General features: G+C 48.8%; 10 protein-coding genes across 13 annotated transcripts; 4 read left to right on the top strand and 6 right to left on the bottom strand.

The window, feature by feature from the left end:
* Positions 1-12: 12 nt before the first annotated feature.
* On the top strand, positions 13-1,125 carry FOIG_02924 (aprataxin). Of its 2 annotated transcripts, XM_031200407.1 has the most exons (2): positions 13-192; positions 239-1,125. In XM_031200407.1, the coding sequence occupies exons 1-2, from the start codon at positions 102-104 to the stop codon at positions 985-987; spliced, it is 840 nt and encodes a 279-aa protein (XP_031070175.1). In that variant the 5' UTR covers positions 13-101; the 3' UTR covers positions 988-1,125. The 2 variants fall into 2 exon arrangements, with proteins under 2 accessions (XP_031070175.1, XP_031070176.1); XM_031200408.1 differs by having other exon boundaries at positions 21-1,102.
* FOIG_02923 (uncharacterized protein) lies at positions 21-2,068 on the bottom strand. The gene is made up of 3 exons (XM_031200406.1): positions 1,429-2,068; positions 1,335-1,378; positions 21-1,277 (listed from the first exon to the last, which is right to left on the bottom strand). Exons 1-3 carry the CDS (start codon positions 1,826-1,828, stop codon positions 1,245-1,247), a joined length of 477 nt encoding a protein of 158 aa, XP_031070174.1. The 5' UTR covers positions 1,829-2,068; the 3' UTR covers positions 21-1,244.
* Positions 2,069-2,351: 283 nt separating this feature from the next.
* Positions 2,352-4,543, top strand: FOIG_02922 (kinesin family member 1/13/14). Its single transcript, XM_031200405.1, has 2 exons — positions 2,352-2,659; positions 2,725-4,543. Exons 1-2 carry the CDS (start codon positions 2,404-2,406, stop codon positions 4,314-4,316), a joined length of 1,848 nt encoding a protein of 615 aa, XP_031070173.1. The 5' UTR covers positions 2,352-2,403; the 3' UTR covers positions 4,317-4,543.
* A 1,305-nt stretch (positions 4,544-5,848) lies between these two features.
* FOIG_02921 (uncharacterized protein) lies at positions 5,849-7,632 on the top strand. 2 transcript variants are annotated; one of them, XM_031200404.1, is made up of 3 exons: positions 5,849-6,133; positions 6,233-6,917; positions 6,967-7,632. In XM_031200404.1, the coding sequence occupies exons 2-3, from the start codon at positions 6,455-6,457 to the stop codon at positions 7,275-7,277; spliced, it is 774 nt and encodes a 257-aa protein (XP_031070172.1). In that variant the 5' UTR covers positions 5,849-6,133; positions 6,233-6,454; the 3' UTR covers positions 7,278-7,632. The 2 variants fall into 2 exon arrangements, with proteins under 2 accessions (XP_031070172.1, XP_031070171.1); XM_031200403.1 differs by having other exon boundaries at positions 5,849-6,917.
* FOIG_02920 (uncharacterized protein) lies at positions 7,347-8,655 on the bottom strand. 2 transcript variants are annotated; one of them, XM_031200402.1, is made up of 4 exons: positions 8,545-8,655; positions 8,295-8,488; positions 7,727-8,235; positions 7,347-7,666 (listed from the first exon to the last, which is right to left on the bottom strand). In XM_031200402.1, exons 1-3 carry the CDS (start codon positions 8,545-8,547, stop codon positions 7,863-7,865), a joined length of 570 nt encoding a protein of 189 aa, XP_031070170.1. In that variant the 5' UTR covers positions 8,548-8,655; the 3' UTR covers positions 7,347-7,666; positions 7,727-7,862. The 2 variants fall into 2 exon arrangements, with proteins under 2 accessions (XP_031070170.1, XP_031070169.1); XM_031200401.1 differs by having other exon boundaries at positions 7,347-8,235.
* Positions 8,656-9,238: 583 nt separating this feature from the next.
* Positions 9,239-10,803, bottom strand: FOIG_02919 (hydroxyacylglutathione hydrolase; the record flags this gene model as incomplete). The annotated part of the gene is made up of 11 exons (XM_031200400.1): positions 9,239-9,260; positions 9,322-9,404; positions 9,454-9,480; positions 9,532-9,666; positions 9,716-9,807; positions 9,871-10,056; positions 10,135-10,184; positions 10,221-10,292; positions 10,346-10,433; positions 10,495-10,540; positions 10,591-10,803. 11 exons carry the CDS (start codon positions 10,801-10,803, stop codon positions 9,239-9,241), a joined length of 1,014 nt encoding a protein of 337 aa, XP_031070168.1.
* Positions 10,804-10,902: 99 nt separating this feature from the next.
* FOIG_02918 (uncharacterized protein) lies at positions 10,903-11,878 on the bottom strand (the record flags this gene model as incomplete). The annotated part of the gene is made up of 2 exons (XM_031200399.1): positions 10,903-11,464; positions 11,520-11,878. The coding sequence occupies 2 exons, from the start codon at positions 11,876-11,878 to the stop codon at positions 10,903-10,905; spliced, it is 921 nt and encodes a 306-aa protein (XP_031070167.1).
* Positions 11,879-13,116: 1,238 nt separating this feature from the next.
* On the bottom strand, positions 13,117-15,627 carry FOIG_02917 (uncharacterized protein). Its single transcript, XM_031200398.1, has one exon. It carries the CDS (start codon positions 14,593-14,595, stop codon positions 13,555-13,557), a length of 1,041 nt encoding a protein of 346 aa, XP_031070166.1. The 5' UTR covers positions 14,596-15,627; the 3' UTR covers positions 13,117-13,554.
* Positions 15,628-15,662: 35 nt separating this feature from the next.
* On the bottom strand, positions 15,663-16,250 carry FOIG_02916 (uncharacterized protein). The gene has a single exon (XM_031200397.1). The coding sequence runs from the start codon at positions 16,120-16,122 to the stop codon at positions 15,790-15,792; it is 333 nt and encodes a 110-aa protein (XP_031070165.1). The 5' UTR covers positions 16,123-16,250; the 3' UTR covers positions 15,663-15,789.
* Positions 16,251-16,361: 111 nt separating this feature from the next.
* Positions 16,362-19,410, top strand: FOIG_02915 (uncharacterized protein; the record flags this gene model as incomplete). The annotated part of the gene is made up of 4 exons (XM_031200396.1): positions 16,362-16,533; positions 16,753-16,931; positions 18,193-18,252; positions 19,006-19,410. The coding sequence occupies 4 exons, from the start codon at positions 16,362-16,364 to the stop codon at positions 19,357-19,359; spliced, it is 765 nt and encodes a 254-aa protein (XP_031070164.1). The 3' UTR covers positions 19,360-19,410.
* Positions 19,411-24,225: the final 4,815 nt, after the last annotated feature.

The following is a 24,225-nucleotide window of genomic DNA, read 5'->3' as shown; positions in this document are numbered from 1 at the left end:
ATGAGTCCTGCACGCTCCCGCCACAGTATAAAACACCAACATTAACGCCAACGCCAACAACTGGCATCCTACAAACGTTTCCAATATTCTCACCTAAAAACATGTCTCATCAAGATTCAGAGCCGGAGGAGGCCATTACCAGGGAAGAGATCCGTGGTGAAGAGCCTACAAAGAAGTCGACCCGCAATGCATGCAAGTCACACACTCAACTCGCTCGAAACATTCTTACAAATGACAGTCGCAGAACTCATGGCCCCAAAGAGGAAAACACCGCCCGAGACAAATACAGCTCGGCCATCACGTAGCGGAAACCCGTTCAAAGACCGCATGGGCTTGGGCGCATATCTTGAAGATCCAGCCTCATACCCATCCTCACGCGTCATCTATCACAACGAGGACTTTGTCGCTATAAACGACCGTTATCCAAAGGCCACAATTCACACTCTACTCCTCCCTCGCTCGCCAAAGTATAATCTTCTCCATCCATTTGATGCCCTAGATGACCCAGAGGTCCTTGCCAAAGTGAAGACGGAGACTCAGCGCCTCAAGGCTCTGGTCGCAAAGGAACTCCAGCGTCGTCTTGGCGCGCACAGCCAGAGTGATGCTCATCGACAAGCCGTGCTCGATGGAGATGCCGAGCCGGACCAGAGTGGGGAACTCCCGGAGGGTCGGGACTGGGCCGCAGAAGTCAAGGCCGGCGTGCATGCGGTACCAAGCATGAGACACCTTCACGTGCACGTTTTCTCGAGAGATATGTTCTCTGAAGCATTGAGACATCGCAAGCACTACAATTCGTTCAATACGCCGTTTCTGGTTGATCTGGACGACTTTCCGCTTGCAGCTGATGATCCGCGCAGGAATACGAAGGAGGAGGCGTATTTGCGCTGGGACATGAAGTGCTGGAGATGTGGGCTCAACTTTGGGAACCAGTTCCAAAAGCTAAAACGACATCTTGAAGAGGAGTATGAGACATGGAAGAAACTTTAGATAGGAGAAGTGGGGTGGGATGGGTGGGATAAAAGGGCCTGCTTTACCCGTCTGTAAATTAGCATGATATTTGTACAACTCCTGAAGAGCACAATCCCAGTATAACCGTTCCATGAATTCTTCCTGACCCTCACCCCTCGTGTTCCCAAGCACCTGAAAGCAATTGAACCAAACTCAGACCCTATTGTGAAACTAGGAAAATTCCGCCGACGCTGATTATTCATGTTAGGATTTCTATATTGGCCATAATTGAAATCCTACTCGGAAGCTTCGCCATCCTCGTCATGTGCCTGGAACAAGTCAGTAAATAGTGTTCTAGGCTGAAGGGTATGAGAATGGAATTCTACCTCGTCCTTAGCGGGCGACTCATTGCCGGCATCATCCTCGTCGGCTGAGAGATGTTAGCACAGAATCATTTAGCGCTTTGTAGAAATTCCTTACCAGGCTCATCGTGCTTGGTCTCTTCATCCTCTGATACATCGGCGGCCTTTGGCTTTCTGCCACGCTTCTTGCCATCCTTGGGTGTTGTAGCAGCAGACTCTGTTCCGCTTGCAGCTCGACGAGGTCGACCACGTCCCTGCTTTGGCGTACCATCGTCATTTACTGCAGCGACCTTCTTGGGTCCAGCGGTGGTCTTCTTGCCAGAACCTGGGGGTCGGCCGCGGGGGCGTCCTGTTGGAACATAGACCTTCTTGGGCATGGGCGCAGCACCCTTGGGAGGTCGTCCACGACCGCGCTTGACGGGAGCTTCAGCGGTATTCTTGGTCACTCCGGCGGAGGATTTGGGGATGCGAGGCGAGGCATCGCCCTTGGATGCGACATCTTCCTTGGTACGCGCCATGGTGCGACAGAGAGAAAATGGCGAAAAATTGAGGTGGGCAAGAACGTGATAAAATTTCCCGGAAAATCGCACAGTAAAGCACGATGCTAATTTATTCGGTCGGATTGTTGTAGTTGAAAACGCGACAAAAGATTGTTGTGGGATGTAGAAGAAGAGAGGGCAGACGAATGTTGGACGTCGCGTTTCGTCTGCAAAGGTATCTGTACCTAGGTATAGGCGAGCTAAGCTCAGCTCAGGTGCAGCGCCCTAATTAGCAAGTAAAATTGATCAAGGGTGGCTGGAGTTTAATTCGCGTCACTTGGTCCCCGCGTCAAAGAATTGGGTTATCAAGTACGACAGAATAACTCGAGTAAAGAACAGCAGACAGAAAGAGTGGTATTTCTTTCAGACATTGACGAAAAGTCTAGACTTGATTCAGACTAGAGCTGCCGAGTCTTGATGGGCCGCTTGGCCCAAGCTCCCTTCTGTTAAACCAGTCAAGACCTGTACTACGCAGACAAGGGCCCCCTGCAACTGCCCCTAGCAACGTGAATGACGCTGGTAAACAAAAAATACCTACAAGGGAAGACGGTGAGATGTGGGTTATTCTTCGACATCGACTTCACGACAGCATCGACAACGTCAACAGCATTCTTATGACGATGGCTCTGGACTCGAGATTGATGCCTTCTCCTTCATCGCCCTCGGCGTCTTTTTATGAGGGCAGGGTTCACTCTTCAGCTTCAACGCCATCGCTCAGATCTCGAGATGCGGCTTTATCCATGCCCGCCAGAATGGAGGGGGGAGGAAATGTCAAGGTCGTAGTCCGAGTGAGAGCATTTCTCAAGAGAGGTGAACACACATAAGCACACGGTCTTCTTTTTTTCATAGAGCCTATGTATCTGACTAGTCTGCAGAACTTGAACGCCAGGCAAAATGTCTGATCCAAATGGACCCCATCACTCAACTCACAACGCTCTCCGCACCCGATGATCCCGACCCAGAGGCTGCAAAGCTAAAGGCCAAGAAGGTCATCGAGGAGAAGAAATTTACTTTCGATAACTCCTTCTGGAGTCATGACACTAACGACGAGCACTACGCCACTCAGGAAGACGTTTACAACAGCCTTGGCGAGGACTTTCTCGATCACAACTTCGAAGGCTACCACACGTGTATCTTTGCCTACGGACAGACTGGATCTGGAAAGAGTTACACCATGATGGGCACTCCAGACCAGCCTGGCCTGATTCCTCGGACTTGCGAGGATCTCTTTGAGCGTATCGACGCCGCTCACTGCGAGAACTCAAACGTCGCCTATAATGTTCGCGTCTCATACTTTGAAGTCTACAATGAGCACGTCCGTGACCTCCTCGTTCCTCCTCAAACGCACAAGGCGCCCAATTATCTCAAGATTCGCGAATCTCCCACTGAAGGTCCATACGTCAAGGATCTTACCGAGGTGCCCGTGCGAAACATTAATGAGATTCTGCGCTACATGAAATTGGGCGATACATCTCGCACGGTAGCGAGCACAAAGATGAACGATACAAGTAGTCGAAGTCACGCCGTTTTCACAATCATGCTGAAACAAATTCACCACGATATGGAAACCGACGAGACGACAGAGCGAAGCTCTCGCATTCGACTGGTGGATCTGGCTGGTAGCGAGAGAGCGAAGGCCACCGAGGCTACTGGTGCGCGATTACGTGAAGGTAGCAACATCAACAAATCACTGACCACGCTGGGACGTGTAATTGCTGCTCTAGCGGACCCCAAGGCCGGAAGAGGTGGAAAGCGAAAAGAGGTTGTCCCATACCGAGACTCAATCCTCACCTGGCTTCTCAAAGACTCACTAGGAGGAAACAGCAAGACGGCCATGATTGCCTGCATCGCACCCTCAGATTACGATGAAACCCTTTCCACGCTGCGATATGCCGACCAAGCCAAACGAATCCGAACTAGAGCTGTTGTCAACCAGGACCACATATCAACAGCCGAGCGAGACGCACAGATTGCTGCCATGGCGGAGGAAATTCGTATTCTGCAGCTTTCCGTATCAGACTCGAGACAGCGTGAGAAGAACGCCAAGGAAGCTGAGGACAAACTGGAGGAGTACCAGACTCATGTCAACTCTATGCAGCGCATGATGGAGGAGCGCAGCATGGTAGCTGAGAGCAAGATCAAGAAGCTTCAGACGGAGAATGAGGCCTTGAAACTGCACCTGAAGCTCGCTATCGAAAGCCTCAAGAACCCTATTCCTCCTGTTGTCGTAAAGCCAGAGCGAGAAGTCGACGAGCAGGACAAGGAGAATGCCTCCGAATATAGTGAGTACGATGACGATCAGTACGATTCGGAGAGCACAGCATATGGTGAGGATGAGCTGCAAGAAGAAATGCAGCAATACCTCCAGGATATGGGTAACTTGAGGAAGTTGATGCAAGGGGACTTGACGAGGTTTAAGAATGAGAACAGCGCGAGAATGCCACTGGGCGCAAAGGAAACCCTCTGAAAAGAATGACCAACGAAGCAGAAGTGGTTGAAGGAAGATTTGCTAGCATGAATGGAGCATGGTGTTTTGGAAGCGTTGCTTGAATGACTGGGTCGGATTAGATTCACTGGATGTCTCTTTGAGTTTGCTGGACAATAGGCTACGTTACGTTACATTACAAATGATTTAAACATGAAGAATTCTATCACACACGAGTCCATCAGGGTCAATGGTATGATAAAATGGACCATAGAGTTCATGGTAACCTATTTGTTTATGCGTGTATGTATACCACAACCACCATGGCCCCTGTAGACGGCTAGGGATAGGGTCTACAGGAGGTAGGGAAACTCAAGACCCCTTTGTTAAAAAATGACGATAACAGCTAGGTCAGTTGAGTGCAGACTTTGTAGGTATTTAGACTGACTATCTTGGTTGTATGAGGAAAAAGTTGTTTTGGGACTATTCAATAACGAAATTGTGACAAAGTAATGAAGAAAGAAAGAAAGTGGGAGATTCAAGACAGGAACCAAGCAAGGTTCACGAACCGTTGGGCTTTCCGTGCAATAGCACACCACCGTCACAGTCAGTTGCTCTTTACAGTCAGGGAATTTTAACCAGGTACCTGGAGTACTATATGGCAGCGAGAGAAGCTTCATCTCCGAGTACCTCTTGACAAATCAGTACTCGATAATAAAGCTTCATAACTACAAGTTCCTGTAGCCTGCTACGCCGTCTCAAAATCTGTAACATTCCAAACTGTCAATCAAGTGGTACCATAACTACTGAGAAACACAATATCCATATGAGTCTACCAGAGAATAGTCATTAGGTAGGTAGTTGGTTAGTTAGAAGCACTGTAAATTTAATGACAAGCTCCTGGTGAAATATATGGTCTTTACACTTTACTATCATGTCTTAAAACAAGAGTAGGGGCCGATGTCTCTCTCCTTACCCATCCTCCGAAGCCAAACAGCAAAAATCATCTCTCTTGTATCCTTGTCACCACATGTAAGAGTTCACAATATTACAAAACACTGTCTTCGTTCTGACACAGATGGGGATTTGGCCAAGATCAACTAATGATAGCAACATCAACGTTAGGCAACTACATAAGTACGCTGGTTAGCAGGGGTTTTCTTGTTTTCTAAGCTTGTTGTTTTATACACGCGTGAGTAACTCTATCTCCTGCGAGTCCTCCCAATTGGGAGGCTTAAGACCCCTTTTCCGATCCGTCAGTTAACGCTACAGGATGAACTGTCGATATGATCGTTGTCAAACTAGGTAGTTTCACTAAGCAAGGTGTTTGACCTGATTGGCTGAGTCGGTTCTAAACTTCAGTTTCAGTCTTATCAGGGATATCTGAAACTGTCACGATGATTCGTCAAAATGTCAGCTGAGAAAATACAACATGCCTTGATCGCAGTAACAGAGGTCAATAAATGGGCAACTGACGATGTTTCGTCGCCAATCAATAGGGATTGCAAAGCCTGTAGTAGCTCATTCGCCGCCTCGAGGACCCCGCAGTCATGTCGTATCATGCCATGTCAACTATTTCTGCTATGCTCTGATCGCAGAAAACTTGACATTTATCTTGGACAATAAAAATACCAATATGTATACTTAGTATATTTAAGGGTCACCCTAGTAGACTATTTCAGTTGTTTGTCTTCACCCCCTATTCAGAGTCTTATAGAAGTCTTCGGACACCTTGAGGCATACCGACCTACCTGGTTACTGTAGCTTCTGCAACTCCATCCTACTAGGCATATCCCCACCATAGCTCGGCATTTGGGCATCTACAGTAACAACAAAATACTTGGCCTAAACTTTCGAAAGTGCGTATACACGTCTCCTTATTTGACTACTACATACTGGCCTTCTCCTTACATGCCTGCCATTATTCGCTTGTTATTAAGGACTAAACGACGAAATAGGGGCTGTTAATAGTTAACCTGGACTAAGCTGTCCATTCCTCTTTCTGTCTGACGTGCCCCTCACCAGCTAAGCTACCTACCTACCTACGTGACAGGGTTGCCTCTGTACTGTAGTTTCAACTTCAGTCTCCGTGCTCATCTCCGACCTTTGGCTTTCCTCACCTCCATACTCAGCATTCTTACATTCGTTTTCCCTCCTTCTTCATCCCGCATCTTACCAATATGTCTTCCCGTCTCCCTCTCTTCACGCGCGGCTCCGCAGACTCGCAATCTCAGGAGAACGATCCCAGCTCTCCCGCCGAACAGCGCGACGATGCCAAGCGAAACTTCCTAAAGACGATGCGAGCACTACCCACTCAGCATTATTGGAACGTCTACTTCGACCGACAGGCCAAGGAAGGGGAAAGCGGTGATCAGTATCACTCAGGGCTGGAGCAGCTGGGTACCCAGATCGAGTCGGTGCAGGACTTTTGGCGATATGCCAATAATACCCCTGTCGGAAATATCGGTGTTCGAGAGTCTTTGTATCTTTTCAAGTCAGGCTTCCGCCCTGTCTGGGAGGATCGACGCAATATTCTTGGTGGAAGTTGGACATTCCGCTTCCCTAAGAGCATAGGTCCTGATGTGTGGACTCGTGTTCAGCTCCTTGCTATTGGCGAGAAACTCCAAAGTGTTCTCGACGACGGTATGAACTCTGACCACAATGGACACACTTGTGCTAACTTCTGCTATAGACGACCAGCTTTGTGGTGTTGGTCTCTCCGTCCGCTTCAACTCCCACCTCATCACCGTATGGCACCGCGACGCCTCCAAGAAGAACTCAATCGACAACATCGTCAAGTGCATCATGGAAGAGCTCCCTCCCGAGATGCACCCCAAGCCTGACGCATACTACTACAAACGTCACTCAGACCACGCTGGCTTCAACCCTCCCCCGGAGCTCAAAGTCGTGCTCGATTCCCGCCGACAGGAAGAGGAGAAGCTCGCCGCCGCGGCCAAGGGTGGTGACGCTAAGCCAGCGGTGACGGTCGAGTCTCCGCAATGATTTTCACGAAAGTTACGACATTTGGTTTTGCGCTGCTATATAGTTCAGGTTCATTTCAGGTAGTTGGGTTGACATAGTGTGTGCTTGTTAGCTCACATATCCCGTCCCGTCGCTGTCACCTACGGGGCATGCATGCATCTGATAAGGCGTTTCAGAATTAGGTGTTATTATACATATGTATTGGCCAGGACCGTTGATCCTGAGGAACCTAGCGCTTTTAAGATTGTGTAATTAGATTTGGAAACAGTGAATGCGTAGAGCTGCTCCTTGACTCCTGATATAGACACTGAATGGCTGATGCCTCCGTTTTTGAACTCATCAAGGTCCCTCCAAACAAGCCTCAACTCAGTAACGCGCACTATACTATAATAATTATCATGTACGCTGGTCTGCAAACGACAATGCATGATTAGCAGTCAGCGTCTTGTCCCTCATCTTGGGTTTCTTACCTCTCTCCCAATGCAAGATTGCAACTCTTGGGTCGATTCCGCTTCATGTCATGGTATCAACTGCCCCAAGCCGTATAAGGGAAGTTTCGTTTATTCGTAAATCGTAACATGGTGGCGCCTCCTGGAAGCTGAAGAATCACCTCCAGACACCAGCACTCTTCATAACTCCATCAAACTCCTCAACGCCCACTCCCCTAGCAACACCTACGCCGCCGTTCGCCTCGAGAATCATATCCTTGAGTAGCTCCTCATCGACATCCTCTTTGAGCACAGCAGCAACACGTCGCAGGTGTGCAAGGGTAATGGGTCCATCCTGACCGTTTGTGAATAGTCGAAAAGCTTCCTCGACTTCTGCACGATGGGCGTCCGAGTCGTGCTCTCTTGTATGGAATTTGAGGGCGCAGATTGCGAAGAAAGGTTCAAATGTCGCGTAACCGTCGTTTTCTGGGTCCAGGATTGATATAAATTCTTTGAGCTCTGCGTGAGAAGAGGGCGGAACACCGAGGGCTCTAATTAAACAAGCATATGTCAGCCAAGAACTCAGAAGCGTCCTCACATGGATACTTACATGAGCGCAGACTTGACGTCGTCAATAGGCAAGACTCCATGCTTCTCACCATCCATTGGCTCCGCAAAGAGACTGAACGCCTCGCGGATCTCGCCCTCTTCTTGCGCAGTAACGTTATGCTCCTTTGCAAGTTTGGATTGTCGCGCCTTGGGCGCGGCGGTTGCGCTGGTCGCGGGAGCCTTGCGCTTTGGAGGCTGAGAAATTCTGTTAGACCATGTCTTTACTGATATACGATCAGAGTATGCATTACCATTTGCGCTTGCGAAGAAAGAACAGAAAGCACTTGCACGCAGTAGCGATGATTGATGTCACGATAGATAGTTGTGGTGACGATAGTGGATTTAGCGTCCGCGAAGGACAGTGCACCAACACCGTCTCTAGACTCTATTCAGACTGTACGGGCCCTTCTAGCAATGACTTTTAATAAATTTTTCTTCAGAAACCCAAACCGCTTCCCTTTAACACCTCACCTCAACATTTCTACAGTCTCTTTGGACTGATTTCACAATGCACTCGCGCTCTTTTGGAGAATAATCACCGCGAAGTACTCTACGGTTTGTTTACTTATGCCTGCTATGCCGTTACTATATACTCGGATTTCGACGCCGACAGCTCTTCTCGATACTGTGACGTTCCTCAATATTCGCTTCTAAAAATGCTAGAGCTTGCCGCTTTGAAATCACTACAGCGAGCAAGTGTGGACAGTGAAGCAAAATTAAAACAAGCCTCGTCGGACAACTTCAAACCGGCGTGGTTCCAGCGGGTAGCAAGCGATGTCAAGTCTTTGAAGACAGGCACCTAGCGATCCATGGAGATATACATTTGTAGTACTTAATTTTCAATGCAGTCAATTATTCACTCAGAACACTCACTCGCCCTATGCAACTCATCTTCACCCACGTATTTGGTTCCTCCTGGGCCCTTGTTACTCTGTTACCTGACATCTATATCTTGGACTCTGGCTCTCTTTAGACTAGTCAGCCGTGAGAGGATAAAGGATAGTGAGGAAGTGTCACTACTTACTCACTTGAAGTTGTTCTTCATTTCGCGTAACTTGGCCATAACTGCCACAGGCTCGGTCTCACCTGTCTGCTTCTGAATCTCGGGATCCTGTGATTGTTAGCTTGGTAACCTAACATGTTCAAGAACTTTGGCGAACCTCAACCCTCATAAAGACGTTGTGTTCCTATGCAAAGTCAGCCGTTTCATATCGAGAGAACTCATAAATTCGAGTTACCTTTTCGTCTCCGATGGTAAACTTGCCGGTGGTGACCTTGTTGTTCTCGGCGAAGGAGTGCAGCTTCTGTACAGCATCACGCTGGGAAACAGATGCGGCAAACTTGACATTGGCCTTGGTATACTCATGTCCCGGCTGTCACAATATGAGCATCGATGGACTTTTGTGTTGGCTCAGAACTTACATAAACTACAGTATCATCAGGCAACGCCGCAAGGCGCTTGTTCAAAGCCTCATGCATCTCCTCCGCATTGCCCTCGAAGAATCTTCCACATCCTGTTCATTATCAGCACAGGCCCAAAACATCCTTGTACGCATTCGAGGTTTGCTCAAGCTTACCGCCAATGAAAAGGGTATCACCGGTAAAAACAGCTTTGTCCTTTCCGTCTTCCACAAAGAAGCAGATGCTGTCCTGAGTGTGGCAAGGTGTATGCACACCCTTGAAGGTGATGTCGCCTAGCTTGAAGGTCTCGCCGTGACCAGGTGTCTTCGTAACACCCTCGCAGTCTTTGCCGCCGATAATGTCTAGCTTGGGATTGCCCAGCTCAGCAAGCTTATGGATGTCGATAAGTATTCATGGGACATCATTTTGGGGTGTCTTACCAGCTTCTTGTTGCCTCCTGCATGATCCCAATGGCAGCAAGGAGATCAGTCTAGGTCGGGAGAAATTGACGGTTAATGATACTCACTGATGGGTGTTGACAATGGCTGTCAAGTTGATCTTCCCCGCCTGAATAGCATCCTTCAGAATAGGCGCAACCCTGGAATATACATCAGCAGCTTCTCAAATATTCTCAGGATGGTTACTATGTACTCTGGAGGGTTTGCGGGATCAACGATGACGGCATCCTTGGACTTATCGTCAACTACCAGGTAAGCGTAGTTGTTGGAGCTTCCCTCCCCTATTGAAATCAGTTTCAGATTCCTCGACTTAAAAGAGGATTCTTCGGACACTTGACATACACATAGGAATTGACTGAATATGCATGGCGCGGGTAGCAGCAACGAGCTACATCATCTCAGCTAGGCACACCTTTTGGACTTGAACAATTGACTCACAGCACTAGATAGAAATCCAATTTTCTGTCTGGGGAATGGCCGACTTATAGCGAGTCTATACATAAGTAGGTATGTGTAAATGTCAAGGCCAGTTGAAGGCGGATGCGCTGTAACAGAACAAGATCGAATGAGACGTGAGGCTTTGTCATCCAAGCGAGGCATCATGGCTCCAGTATCATGACGTTTGCCGATGCGGGCGACTGCACGTGACATGTTCGAGTCCAATTCCAACATCACCCATATTTGCCTCTGCAGAATGATTTATACGTCTGGTCAATAAGGGGTATCTGATAGAAAGATTGGATGCTCGGGCTAAACAATCCCAATAGGTTTAGGCTTCCATGTGCCTTTGAACTGTGACCACCCAAAGTCATCTTCCTCATCAGCTTCACCAGTGTCAGGCTCTGTATCTTTCATGGTCGTATCGGCGGTACCAGATTTTGACGACTTCTTATCTTCCTCAGACTCTCGTAGCCTCTGCATCAATTCTGCGCACTTCAAAAAGGCTTGATTGCCTGGCAAACTGCCCTTGACCTCTTGGACTGTCTTGAGAACGCGCTCTGGAGGCCATCGCTCAAACTCCTGGAACAGAGCCGCCAGCTTCGATTCATCTCCCTCACTGAGATACCGTAGTACTGCCTTGCGACACGCGTCGCTATTGTCCTCGCCCAGCTGCTTCCAGTAATAATCCCAAATCCACAATAAGGCCTTCTTAGCTGCTGTGCGCAGCTTTGCCAATGAGGGCAACTGTTCGTGCGTTGACTGATGGCGAAGCTCAACGAATGTAGCGGGTAATCCAATGGTCTTTGCAATAGAGTACATGCTCTGTTTGCGCTGTTTGTCCTGATGGCCATCAAGAAGACCAGTAACGAACCTTATGTTCCATCAGCTCTGTCACACAGCAATGGGTCTCGGCTGGCAGAACTTACCTGCTAAAGGCAGCTGAATATGCTGCTCTGATTGCATACGCTGACGAAGCTGCATTTTCTCCAGCGGCTGCCTCTTTATCACTCAGCATGGCAGCCATCAACAGTGCTGTTGACTCGACCATGTGAGGACAGTTTCCTCGCTGCATCCACATCGACACACGCGCAACCGCTTTGTGTTGCCTCTTCTGTGTTTCATGATCGTCCAAAATCTGTTGGTTTTGTATGTTTACGCTGCCTTCAGAATGGCCGGAATGCCCCTTTGCCTCTGTGGCGTTGGTGTCGATGCCTGTGTACATCTGCTCGCGAACGAGCAAGAGTTCGTAACGGTCGCGCCATGGTGTGAAGACGTATTGTACCATTTTCTTTTTCTTTTCTTTTTTTCAAATAAAGATAATAGAAAAATAGATATTTTCTCTGGGGTATTAGATAGCAAGCAACATCTACTCACTTGTTCAGGGGAAACAGTAGTGCGTGTATTTCTTTCTTTCCTATTTTTTAGTGTTGTCGCGCACTGGTTGTAGGATTTTGTTAGGATAACAATTTTTCAGGGTCAAATGATGGATATCTATCGCTTGAACAAGGTGTAATGTTCTTGCCAACAGTATCACGCTTCAATGCTCTATGTGTTTATTCTACAACCTACGATATATCAAGGGGTTTTCAGGATTATGATCATAATTTTCTTTCAATTCCTTATTTCCCCTCCCAACACCTACGTATTTGAACGCCAACGTGTTAGATAAACATTTCAATGCATACAAAGCACAATCCTCAAAGCCTGAGGCTGGCACGGTACAGGGTATCTAAGTAAAGTAAGAAAACTCAGAGCGCCTGAACTCAAAAACTTTCCTTGTAGTAGGTATTCAATAGATGGTGTCTTAAAAGTATACCTACTAGATTGTAGATGCTTTTATGATGCGGTTGCGTTTTCGGATGGTAGAGGTCGAGAATGGAAGCTTGGCGAGAGCGTTTAGCACCCTGCCAATCAGCACGGTATAAATCTAGCGGCTATCACTACCATCCCACCTCGGAAAAGGACCTACCTCCCCTCCTCCCTGCGTCTTAGGCAGGTTGAGCAATTTTCAGGTCATGAGGTGGAGCAGAGCTCCTGGTCAAGTCTCGTTTGGAACATGCTAGTCATGTCTCCCCAGAACCACGAGTAATCATACATCCTGCTCCTTTCTCCGCTGTCACCTTGGTTCGTATGACTACCAGCTCTATCTACGGAGCCTCCGAACCGCACAGAGTGCTAAGAAGTTGCTAAGGTCAACATTTCCATTGCTGAATTGGATTGAGTTCCCGATCAATCACACAGTGGAGCTAGCCACTTTTTATTATTCAGCCACAACCGTCCCTGAGCAAATACGTAATGCCGTAAAAAAAGAAATCGGAAGAGGGGGTCGTGCACATGCCACGCAGGGCTGGCTCAGAGTGGGGAGGGGGGCGTCAAATCTGGGACTTGACCAATTGAATATGCTGAGTCAAGTGCGGAAGCACGGATCTTTGATATGCCACATGTTGGACAGGGTTTAGCACAGCTAAATCAACGTTGGAAGGAGACGCGGCTCTTTTTGGGTCCACCTCATACCGCCTCTTTTTGCCAAAGCTATCTCCAACAATGCTGTGGTGAATGATGGATCTTGCTGTCGCATGATAGGCTATGGTGGAGTTATTATTGTTAGGCCATAATACATGACACATTGTTAAGTCGCTTTATTCTCTCTCAACATATTGGTTGTGTACTTCTTCGTTGGATAACTATTGGGCGGCTGCCTGAGCCTTACTTGTATCTCCTAGTTTTGTGCTCTGTGCACGGGGTATCCATAGCCAGACTCTATATGTGCAGTAAATCCAAACGCTTGCATCCATGTTCCTTATCCTGAGATCCAGGTGCACCGACCTTATCACCCTATATTTCCCCATGTCCCGAAGAAGCAAAAGCTGGCTTTTCCTGCCTACCAGTGAACACCATAGTGATACAAAAATCCATGTCATTATTCATGTATGCCGTTACAAAATTCGAGATGCAGCGGGTTCACTGCTCATCGTCCTCGTCCTCGTCTTCGTCGTCATCCTCATCCTCTTCGTCAGATTTGGGAGGTTCCCATGTCTCTTCGAGCTTCAGGCCCTTGCCTTGGGGTTCATGGGTCCTGAATGATGACCCAAGTAAAGATGATACAGTAGATCGATAGTTGTTGAGCTGAGGATCTTCGTTGTACTTCTCCGGAGTGTCGTAAAGCCCCATTCCAACCAGAATCTCGCCGTCTTCTTCCGCGGCATCTTCAAGAGCCTGATAGTGAGGATCCTCTGATACTGCAGGTTGAGACAATTGGGTTTGTGGGAGGGTCTCAGGGGTGGGGGGTGTTGTGGAGCCAATGCCGTGCATGATAAAGGTATTCCAGTCCCATCCATTGCTATCAGTTGCCTCGGCGGGTGCAGAAATGACAGGCAGTTGACGACCCGGCAAGACCATAGAAGCAGCGGGTGAGTGATGCGACATGTTCGTTCCGTGGTAAGGATTGCAGGTCATGTTGTCGGTAGATTGATATGGGAGAGGCAGATGGGAGAATGCCAGCGGGGATGTACCGCATGAAGTCGAACCCATCATTGGAGAATAATGAGCATAGTTACCGTGCAAGTCTTGGTGGTCGGTAGGCAAGTGGCTTGTGGTCAAGGCATACGCGGGCTGTTGCGCCTGAACATAAGGTTGTTGGCCATATGAGCCCGGATGCCAACTCACAGGACGCGATGATCGTGGGGCGGGTTGCTTCGACTCAACGTCACAAAACGTTGATAGCTGTTCCATGATCTGCTGTTGTCGACGTTGCGAGTTGCCGTCATTCATAAGAGTCTTGCGGCGAGCCATGAAACCAGACGAGCGAGGGCTGTTGTTGGCGCTTGAAGGCTTGGTCACTCTCATAGCACCTCCAGATCGTTGTCCACTGGACCCTCGTGAGAACCTTCTTGAAGATTGCGAGCATGCCATTTGTTGTGTGTGGTCGTCCAGCATTGTGTCGTAAGGATATGTGATGGGCAAGGAGCCTGCTGGCTGCACACCGAAGAGTGGGTGCATCATCTTGAAGTGTATCAAATAAGTAATATGACGTGGAAAGTTGAGATGTATCGAGACAAGTTATCAAAACGACAGCTGATACCAAAGTAGTTATCGTGCTCAATATAAAATAATTATTGAGGTGTAAGTAATGATGGTAGATCCCAAGAGAATTGAGAAGGGCTCAGCTTGAATATGTATCGTGAAATGGTGGTACCGGCTCCAAAGGGGTTCGAGGGGGTTAACGAAACATGGGGCAATCGATGGCTTGAAAGATAAATCGAGTCTAGCAGCTTTGAACAAGATCAACTCTCCAAGGATCTAGGTGTGGGCCAGGAGGGACCAAGCAATAAAGAAGCATGGGCGATTTAGTAGCGACATGATGGTTGTTAACCGTAGAATTTAGAACAACCGTCAAATCAGAATCTCGCCCATGGGGTACTTGGCTAGGCTCCTCATCACATTTGACCCTCATTTCACGTTCCTGTGCTAGGATTATCAATTTTCTAGCATGGCAGCTGGGGTGGTGGGCTGCGTCATACGGGCCGGCAGGGGGTGTGTCAACGGGCGGTGCCAGCAAGCAGTGAGAAAGGCGGGCGGGAAGTAGTGCCGGAGCGAGAATCAGGCTGCTGCTCTGGGTATTGAGACGACGTCTGCGGCATGGAGTCAAGGGTGTGCTTGTGTGAGGGCGTGTCGAATGGTATAGAGTAGGATCAGTGCGGTTCACGCCGATTTGGTAGGCATACGCTAAGTTTGGCGTGGTACCGTCGTACCGACAAGGCGAACAAAGAGGAAACAGGTAGTGATGGTGATGGGGCCTCCCGCCGCTATGATTGCGTTGAAGACCCATGAGAGCGGCGTCTCTAGAAGAAGTGGACATCCTCGGGTCGTCTGGACTCAAGGCAAGCTAGGCAAGTCACCCCTGCCGCTAGGGATGCAGCTCACATGGAGTAGTGGGGAATAGAAGGGATGGAGAAGAATTTGGCCCACGGGCTGGAGTCGTAATAAAACACAAAGAGCAAGGTAGTCAGCCAGTCTGGCCGCAGCATCCGCTTGAGACTCACCAAGCAGTAGGGGGTAGAATATTGCTGGAGGGGTGCGCCAAGTACAGCACTAGCCGGCGCCACAATGCATGCATTTTTGGGGCCTGAGATGGGCTGGGGGGACCACTACTATAGGAAGCGGCGCGCCCAGGCCAAAGGATGGGACATTTCCCTACTAGTGAAAGTGCCACTCCGGAAGGGTCTTGAATCTCATCCAAGCGGGATGCGCATCACTGCTTTCGTGGTTTGGCATGCTTCGGCCAGGTACTGCAGACACCCCTGCTGTAGCACATGTAATTCCCATTTCTCGGCTCCACGCTGAGTTGTTGCAACTCGCAAAGAGGGTGAGATGCGAGAAGGGCGTTCTCCTAGGAGAAACAATCATATCTGATCGACAGGTGCTTGATGATGTTTGCAATGGGTTTGAGATCCGCCTATCGTCACCGCCGAGGAAGGACACCGGTAATAACGGTTTGTTGTACCCGCTTCTTTGTACATGCTCTTGCATATCATGATCCGTTTATTCTTGGGACTATTGAACGCTTGTCTGGTGAGGAACAGTATCATTGGCGATTTCCCGAGGATGGACGAAATAATGTGCTGGCAACCGTGATAAACGCTCTGTGCAAGACTTCAATGAATGGGTGGATAGCTTGATGCACTGGCACCGAGTGCTTGCTCTGAGGCCTTGAATGGTTATCACCGTGAAAGTTTAATCAACAAGACGATGTATTGGCAAGGGTCTTGATGGCGCAGCATAACTCCATCAAAGTCCCATCGCAGGCGGTTCGTGTTGCGCTGTCTTGGCTGTATAATGGCTCCAACGTCTACGAGAAATTTGAACGTACCATTTCAGATATTGAGATGTGGGGCCACACTCGCACTCTAGTACCTAAGAGTCGGAATGGTGCTTCTCCTGGTAGCTAAGCCTGTGGGCGGGTACCCGGCGTTGCATTATGCACATGGTACTCCGACTGTGCAGGAGAGCCAGGTAAGTCACTACTGTGCACCACTGTGAGTGCTTTTCTGGGCGTGTGATAGACTAGATGACCAGGCACAGGTAACGGCAATGCGGTTTGGGCTACATGGAGCGAGACCTCAGACAAGGACTAAGGTGTTAGCAGACATATTAATTTAGGTCGCCAAAGAGAGGTATTGATGAGGAGAGAACGCCAGACAGCCAGATCAAGGAGACTTCGACTCAAAGCTCGAACGAATGTCGGTGCAAGGCCGCCTGACTCTTCAGGCATGTACCACCTAACACCTGAGGTAATTACCTTGGTTGCTTGGATCGGTATCTCAGGTAAGGCAGCTAGGGTAGGCACGTTCCAGCAACGCCCGACGGCCTGAGCGCTGGCATCCATCTTATTAGCTGGTCGATTGCCCAGTCACAGATGTGGAGGTCCCTTGGGCGGTAAAAATACACGAGACTGGCTTACACCAAATTCCATTGATCTACCACTAACCCAGTCTCTTGTTTTCTTTCACCCTAGGCTAGACTGAAAGCGCAAGTCGTCCTGCTCCGCCTGAATAGGTTGAGAACGCTTGAACTCTCCCCTCCCTGTTTTAAGTTATTAATGGCAAGTGCGGTAACCAGTCATCTATCCATCTGCAAGCCCCAAAGGTCGTCAGTTGGCGACTCGCTCATCCTGACAGTATCATCCAAGCGCTGAGTCAAGTTCGATTACTTTCATCCACTCAGGGGCTGTGGAAACAACGACACTTTCCAACCTTGGTAAACATTGGGAGGCCAGCCCGTGCTCCAGAATCCAGTCTGCCTGCAGTACCACTTCATAGCTCCCTGTGCTACGCCAGCGCCAATGCCAATACCAGCATGATTTAAATACTGGCGGCTTTTTGGGCAAGCGGTTTGGTTTCTCTTCCTGGATCAGTGGATCTTATGTATGCTCCAACATGACCTGCCACGTCGTCTACAACATGTACAAGCGATTCATTTCAAAACACGAAACACGAGCAACCTTACCTATCGATACGTGCTAGGTAAGGAAGGTCTGATCTGATCTATCAAGTGCCCAAATCAGGGATCAAGAAGACTCAAGATCACAGCGTCTAAAAACAATCAACCAAATGTCTTCCTAAATTTACCTTAGATCTAATCAAGTGTTTTTATCATCCCCTCAGGTCGTCGGCCAAACAGACGGCTTGGAAACAGACATAGGAAAGTTAACAGCAGCCTCTAAAATGATCCAATCTGGAGCAAATCTGCCGACGCCCCTCGTTCATAATAAAGGTAATTCTATTCTGTTCCTAGGTACCATCTATGTGTTAGCACATATGCAAACCCCACGAAAGATGCAACAATGGCTACACACTGACGGTCTGGGCTTTTACTCCTTCTCTGTCACTTGCATTGTCTCATCTCATCGCCCCTCTCTATGGGGGATATGCACAACTCATCAAGCTCACACCGCAGTCGACCAGAATTTTGCTGGCCTGGTAGCTAGGGATTCTTTGTTTACGAGATTATCCCCACCCTCAAAGTTCCATTGCGCTGACCATGACCACCAAATTGAGTGCCTGTGGAGCACAGCATACTGACGCCCCTCTCCTCTTTTAGTCCTCGCCTGCTCGCCTTCTGAAGCTTGCATCTCTCCCTCGAAAGATCTGGGCGTCAACTGTAAGTTGACTAGCCCCCCTCTGGAAGGATCCAATTGTAGAGGGATCAGCAACCTGGGTCCATCAGTTGGTGAGCCTGGTGAGTTAGGCCTTGTTGTTTCTGAATTGCCCTGATCGCCCACTGAATCAGTCACCAAACAAGGGCTGCAACTGTGCGCCACCCCGAAGTGCCATGGTGCAGGATGAAAGCGTGCCGCCTCGATGGATCTTTTAACATCTTTTTTTTAACCTCAGGCAACCCTGGCTTAATGTCCCGGTGAGTCTACTGTACGAGACTCGGGTGTGTGGTCAGAACACTTAACGAGTCTTCCACCGGTGCCTATGATTGCGCTGTTTAGGTAGTGTACGAGTCGATCCATCTTGCGTGTAAATTACAACCGTTCTCCATACCAGGAGAGCGCGTCGGCATCTTGGCAAACAATTGCGGTCAGATATATCCATACTTCACACAAAAGATACTGAGAATGGTCAACAAATCCGGAGGTTGTGACCTTCAAAAGATACTCTTGCTGGTATTTGCTGAAGGTCAGTTGCTGCAATATCTTTGCAGTAAATCTCAATGTCAGTTCGGAATTTTTATTCAGACAGCGCTTATCAAAACATGAAGATTTGCAATGTTTTGGATAAGCTACTAGGCCATTTTTTGCTTCAGTTGCCCTCGATCAATAGGGGATTGGAGGGTCTATCCATCGCGTAAACGTTGACTTTACTGCCCTGGCGGCCTGGTAGCCTGGGCATACGCTAGGGAATTCAGGTAATTGCCGTTCTTCGATTTCATGGGCTTATCGAGGCTTGGAGGTTTCAAGCTGGCTGGCAGCTGGGTTGGGTTCTCTTGTGGGGTCGCATGTACAGGGAGAGGAAAGGATTTGAAGGATGCCCGTGTCTTGTCCTCGCGAATCACACTCTTTGGGCTGGATCACGCATTGATTGTCCTGCCCAGGCGTTTTATCTCCCTCGGAACATCAGGAAAGCCACTAGCTTTCTGCGCGGAACGCTGTCCCACAAGACATTGGTGCTGATCATCGACCTACTCATCAAGCCTCTCCTTACGGTTCGTGGGTTGCCCGAGTCACGGAAGCGCAGCCACCACCATGTGAGAGTCTTCTAATACGGTACAGTACATACTTTTGCATAAACTATCCCATCCCAGCACAGCGCAGTATCACTGGCCTTGGACGGTCTAGCCCCTGGCAAAGTACCACACCATCCGTCTCAAAACCATGCCAGCATGCCTCATCGGCGGATGTATCCTGGCCGCCTGGATTCACATTTGCTATCGCGGCTGACAAGGACGATTTCAACATATGCGTCATACAAATGCCCTCCACGCAACAAACGAATGGCGGTCGACAGCTAACTAACCATCATAACACCATAGCCCAAGATTGGCCACCGTTTCTTGGAAACGGGTTTGCAACTGTAGGTTCCAAAAGCAACTTGTCAACATTACACAAATGATTCAGTATTCTTAACATAATGTTAGGTCATGATTGCTTTCATGTCATCCCTGGTTCAGACTCTCTTCATTGCACTGGGGAAGCACTCATCACGAATTCGTCCAGTCATTGTGAAGAATAACTGGAATCATACTCCGTACTCAGTACTCCCCCTAGAGATCTGCTTGTGACCATCCAATCAATCACCAGATGAGCTTCTCATATGGATGGGGCCCAAACCAACCTGCCCTGCTCGGCCTCAAATCAAAGATCCTGCATCTAACCCATAATGTACTACGAGAGAGGCTGAAATTTTGGTTTTTCTTTGTTTGACTTTCCCTCGGTACCATCGTACTAGGCACACATCCCTATGCCCGAATCCACCCCTTTCAGCAAATCTGTACCAGTGGATCCCCTTCCATAGCCGAGTCGCTAATTCGGTAGCCCGAACGCTAACTGTCCTTGCGATCAGCAATGGATTCGATGTCAGACAAGAAGACTCACTGGTCTACCTACCTGCAAGAGAGCGAGCCCCTCGACACAATGCATTTACAGTAGCAGCATACGTATTCGGGTCAGATGTCGTTCGATCCGAAGATCTTTGTTGCCATAAGAATTCTTGAGTCTACTAGAGTACGCGCTTTCGACAGCTGTAGGAAACGTGCAAGCTTTCTTTCGGTTACCCAACTCTTCATGCTGAGTGGGCTACTGTCACGGGACACAGGCTCCAAAACAAGCCATCGAATCTAAACGAGCAACGATTGGCTTGCATCACCGAAACTCTCGGTTTTGATCAAAGTTGCCTGTGGCTTTCGAATCCACGCGATCTCGTTTACAGGACGTGCTGTCATTGAGAGCCGACAACCCACACCTGCCACACTATGCCAACTCAAAACAGATTGTGTGGATGCTCGAAAAAAAGAAAAAGGCAAGCAAGGGTGTGCAAGTGGAGGATTCAAGCCCGTTCATCAGGGATTGCTTAGCATGACACCTGGGTATCGCCAAGGAAGCGAAAAAGAATAATTCGCCAGAGCCACGGTCCAGTTGCCGAAGATCAACATGTTTGGTCTGGCCTTGCTCTCTGCTTGCTATGTAACATTCAACTGGATGTTTGCATGCTTACAGTACAGTCCTCGTGGACTGGAGACCTACATTTCGGAAACGATTACCCAGCATGTGAGCATGTGAGCATGTGCTCATAAGGCCACGCAATCCATCAAAATGTTCTATGCTTTAGTATTCCCTCAAGATGTTGGACAGAACTGGCGTCAATCATCGTCAATAGTCATTAAAGGATGGTTCCAATATTATGATCAGACCCTTACCGTGGGATGCGCCGCCCTTGCGCTAGACTATAAACATGCCCTTGGGGCCACTTTTAAAAACCGCTGCCATGGGTCTACCACAAACAACGTGAATGGAGAACGGAGAGTCTGAGGCTAGAAACGACCAGCCCCTGCGCAAAAGTCTGACCTTTTTGGTATCATCTGTACGTACATACAGTTGGTGCCGGGGTAAATACTGCGCTTCCAAGGTCCAATTTCGTGTCCGTCGAACCAATGAAGGGCTCGGGCTTGATTGACTCAAGAGGATTAAAGAAGAGCCCTTGCATTCAATGAGAAACCTGCAACATACCGCTGCGCCTTGGTCTCTCGACACCCATGGTTCAACTTTTCCATCCATCCATCCATCCATCCATCCATGCCATGTAAGTCAGCTGCCAGCAGGATTCGCCTGAGAGAGAGCCATAAACAGCCCGCCTCGGTCGCCTTGACTGAGCACCATCTCACACAGCATTAGTCCCCGGCGGCATGCATGCGAGTTTGTGATCATGCAGGTGTCCTTGTTAAGATGGGGGCAGAGTGATTGATTACCTTGGTTGTCTTTTTATGACTCGTTGTATCGTTGCTGTATAACGTTAGCAACGAATTGTTTGGAACGCTGTGAAGCCCATATGCGATCCCAAGTGAATGTTCAGCGTCTCTCAGACCTTTGACACAGGCCGTGACGAGGAAGCAATATGCGTACAACAACCGCCATCCAGTCACTTACAACAGTCCAAATGCAAATATGGTGGAGCTCTGCGGAGGTCGACCGTCGAGCGGAAGGGATATGGCTCACGGTACGCCGTAAGTTACGGCAATCAGTCTCGAGTTGGCCGGACCTGGTCTTGGATCTTGTGGGTAGCTTGGCGGCGCAACCTTGGATAGCCATGGTACCGAGAATGCATGAACAAGCCTGTTACTTATTTCGGTGTATTTTACTACTATAATTCGGGCGTCTTGATTGGATACTCAGAGAGACCAGCATCAGGCAGCCTTCAGGTCTCTTCAATCCTGACCGGTTTCAATACTGTATGTATCGACATGACCATCACCACATAACCATGTCACCAATAGAGTACCACCACTTTCTCTTGAATACATGGCTTCTCAGCCTCTCAGTTCTGCAATTAAGCAAGGCGAGAGTCAACGCTTTGTTCAGGAAGCTTGTGAGAATGATCCCTTAGATACCCGAGAATAGACAAGAGGCACTCTCGAAAAGCCCCATTCATTGGACTTCATTGACGATCACAGATGAAAGCAATTCCATAATTATCCAACATAACATTACTGTTCGCCTGAGACCCGAAAAGATCTCCAGTCCCTAACACGGCCTGGCATTCTCCCAAAACATGTACATGCTTGTCTATAACGCCTGCGGCGTAATGCTAGCATCTAACTATAGAGCCCGGAAGCCGGGGGCGTCTCCAGCTGCCGCCCGCTCCTCCGTCCGAGAACTCCATACCGATCGGGGATGTTCATGGCGGGTCAGAGCAGAGTTCAGCCAGGCCAACGGAAAGTTGTGAAGCCCTCTCTGACCGTCAAGTCCGCATCACTCGGGCTTATTCGGGCAACACCCCCTAGAACTAATACGACACCACTCAATTGCCCATTATGGCTGTGACTGGGCATATGTGGGGGCCTATGAGATTGGATATACCCTCCACCGCGAAAAGACTCACATCCACAGTTCACCCCTTGTCTAGTGCTGGCAGAGGGTTTCTGGCTTTCATCAATGTGCAGGGGTTTTGAGACATGCTCAAAGCGGGCCGGCGTCATTCGCAAAAGCAAGCACTCACAGTCACTCACTCGTTTGCCTCGACGAGGTTTGATGGATCTGACGCTTTTGTCATGCCGTATCCTATTTGATGGCCCAGCCCTTGAATCACATCCCCTTAACTTTGATGAGAGCCAACAACATGCCAGCTGCACGTACGTACGTACCTCCACCTTGCATAGGCTTGTTGATCAATCAACGACATACTCCGTATTGACTTCAATTTCTGGTATCTATGGTGCATCCTCCGATATTGGCCGGTTGTATCTGATGTCTGTTATCGTCATCGAGGTAGTGACTTATATACATAGTACTCTTTTTAGATTGGTTATTCTTGTTCTCCTCACACCTGTATCGTTGTTCTCAGTTCTCAGTCCTTGTCGAAAACATGCCCCAACAACAACAATGGTACTTCCAGTGTGGACTGTTGTGAGTTTGGTGCTGCAAATAGAATGGCCCTCCTACTCTCAAAGCTGTGTTGACCGCGGGCACATTAGACTTGTCGCTACTCCGTACTTGCTCCTGTTTCCCTGCATCCTATTCTGTCGTGTCCTCCCGTCTCATCTGACACGTCTCACACCTTGTCCCTGTCCCTGGTGCCATTGCTAAACAAGCCAGCTGCCCAAATAGCAACTACGGCAAATCGTCTTGGGCCTGCGTCTCGGGGCTTTTGGGTCCTTAAACTCTGCACCGCATGACGACGCTGTCGAGCGGCTCGCTTGCCCTTTAGAATCCTCCCTAATGCATACTATGTAAGCATTAGCTGCAGACGGACGGTTGGCCGCCGCCCTGGCTCTGGTACCGTAGTCTGTGCTGCAACCATGCCTCGGGGCGTGCAAATTCTCGAGACCCCTCACTCATTTGAGGTGCGAAAATAAATAGTCGAGGAATCTCCTAAATTAGTCTTGAATCATCTTAACCTGTTTAAGTATTTATGTCACTTAGGATTAAGCTCTAAAGTTTTCCTGCATCCCACGATTAGCCACCCACATTAGCTAGCTATCGGTTTCGCTCAACCGTCTCAACAAAAGCTTGGGAATCAAATATCCCTTGTGAATATGATTCTCTAGAATCGATTCTTAAACTTAGGCTTGAGCTTACAACAATCATTACAACACTTGTATGGTTTTTTTTATGAAGTGCTTCAGAGCTATAGCCTCTGTTGATAGATCAGCTGGTAGATGGATAACTCAAGGATGTTCACTTCCGTCTTGTTCTTGCACCATCTAGACAGTTTCTTTCCACGAGCACCAAGACTAACGACGTGCTTCTAGACTAATCGTGGTCTCCATGCAGTAGCCCCGGCGCATCCGCGTGGTTCAAAGGTTGTGTCTTGCAGGCAGAGCAGCATCATCCTGGCCCTTCCTTGACTAGCCAAGGACAACAAGACACCTACTCATCCACACGCAGCAGAGAGACGTGACAGGTCCAAGTTGATA

Source organism: Fusarium odoratissimum, assembly GCF_000260195.1.
Source record: "Fusarium odoratissimum NRRL 54006 unplaced genomic scaffold supercont1.3, whole genome shotgun sequence".
In the NCBI taxonomy this organism is placed as follows: Eukaryota; Fungi; Ascomycota; class Sordariomycetes; order Hypocreales; family Nectriaceae; genus Fusarium; species Fusarium odoratissimum.
This window is presented reverse-complemented; position numbering and strand designations above follow the sequence as displayed.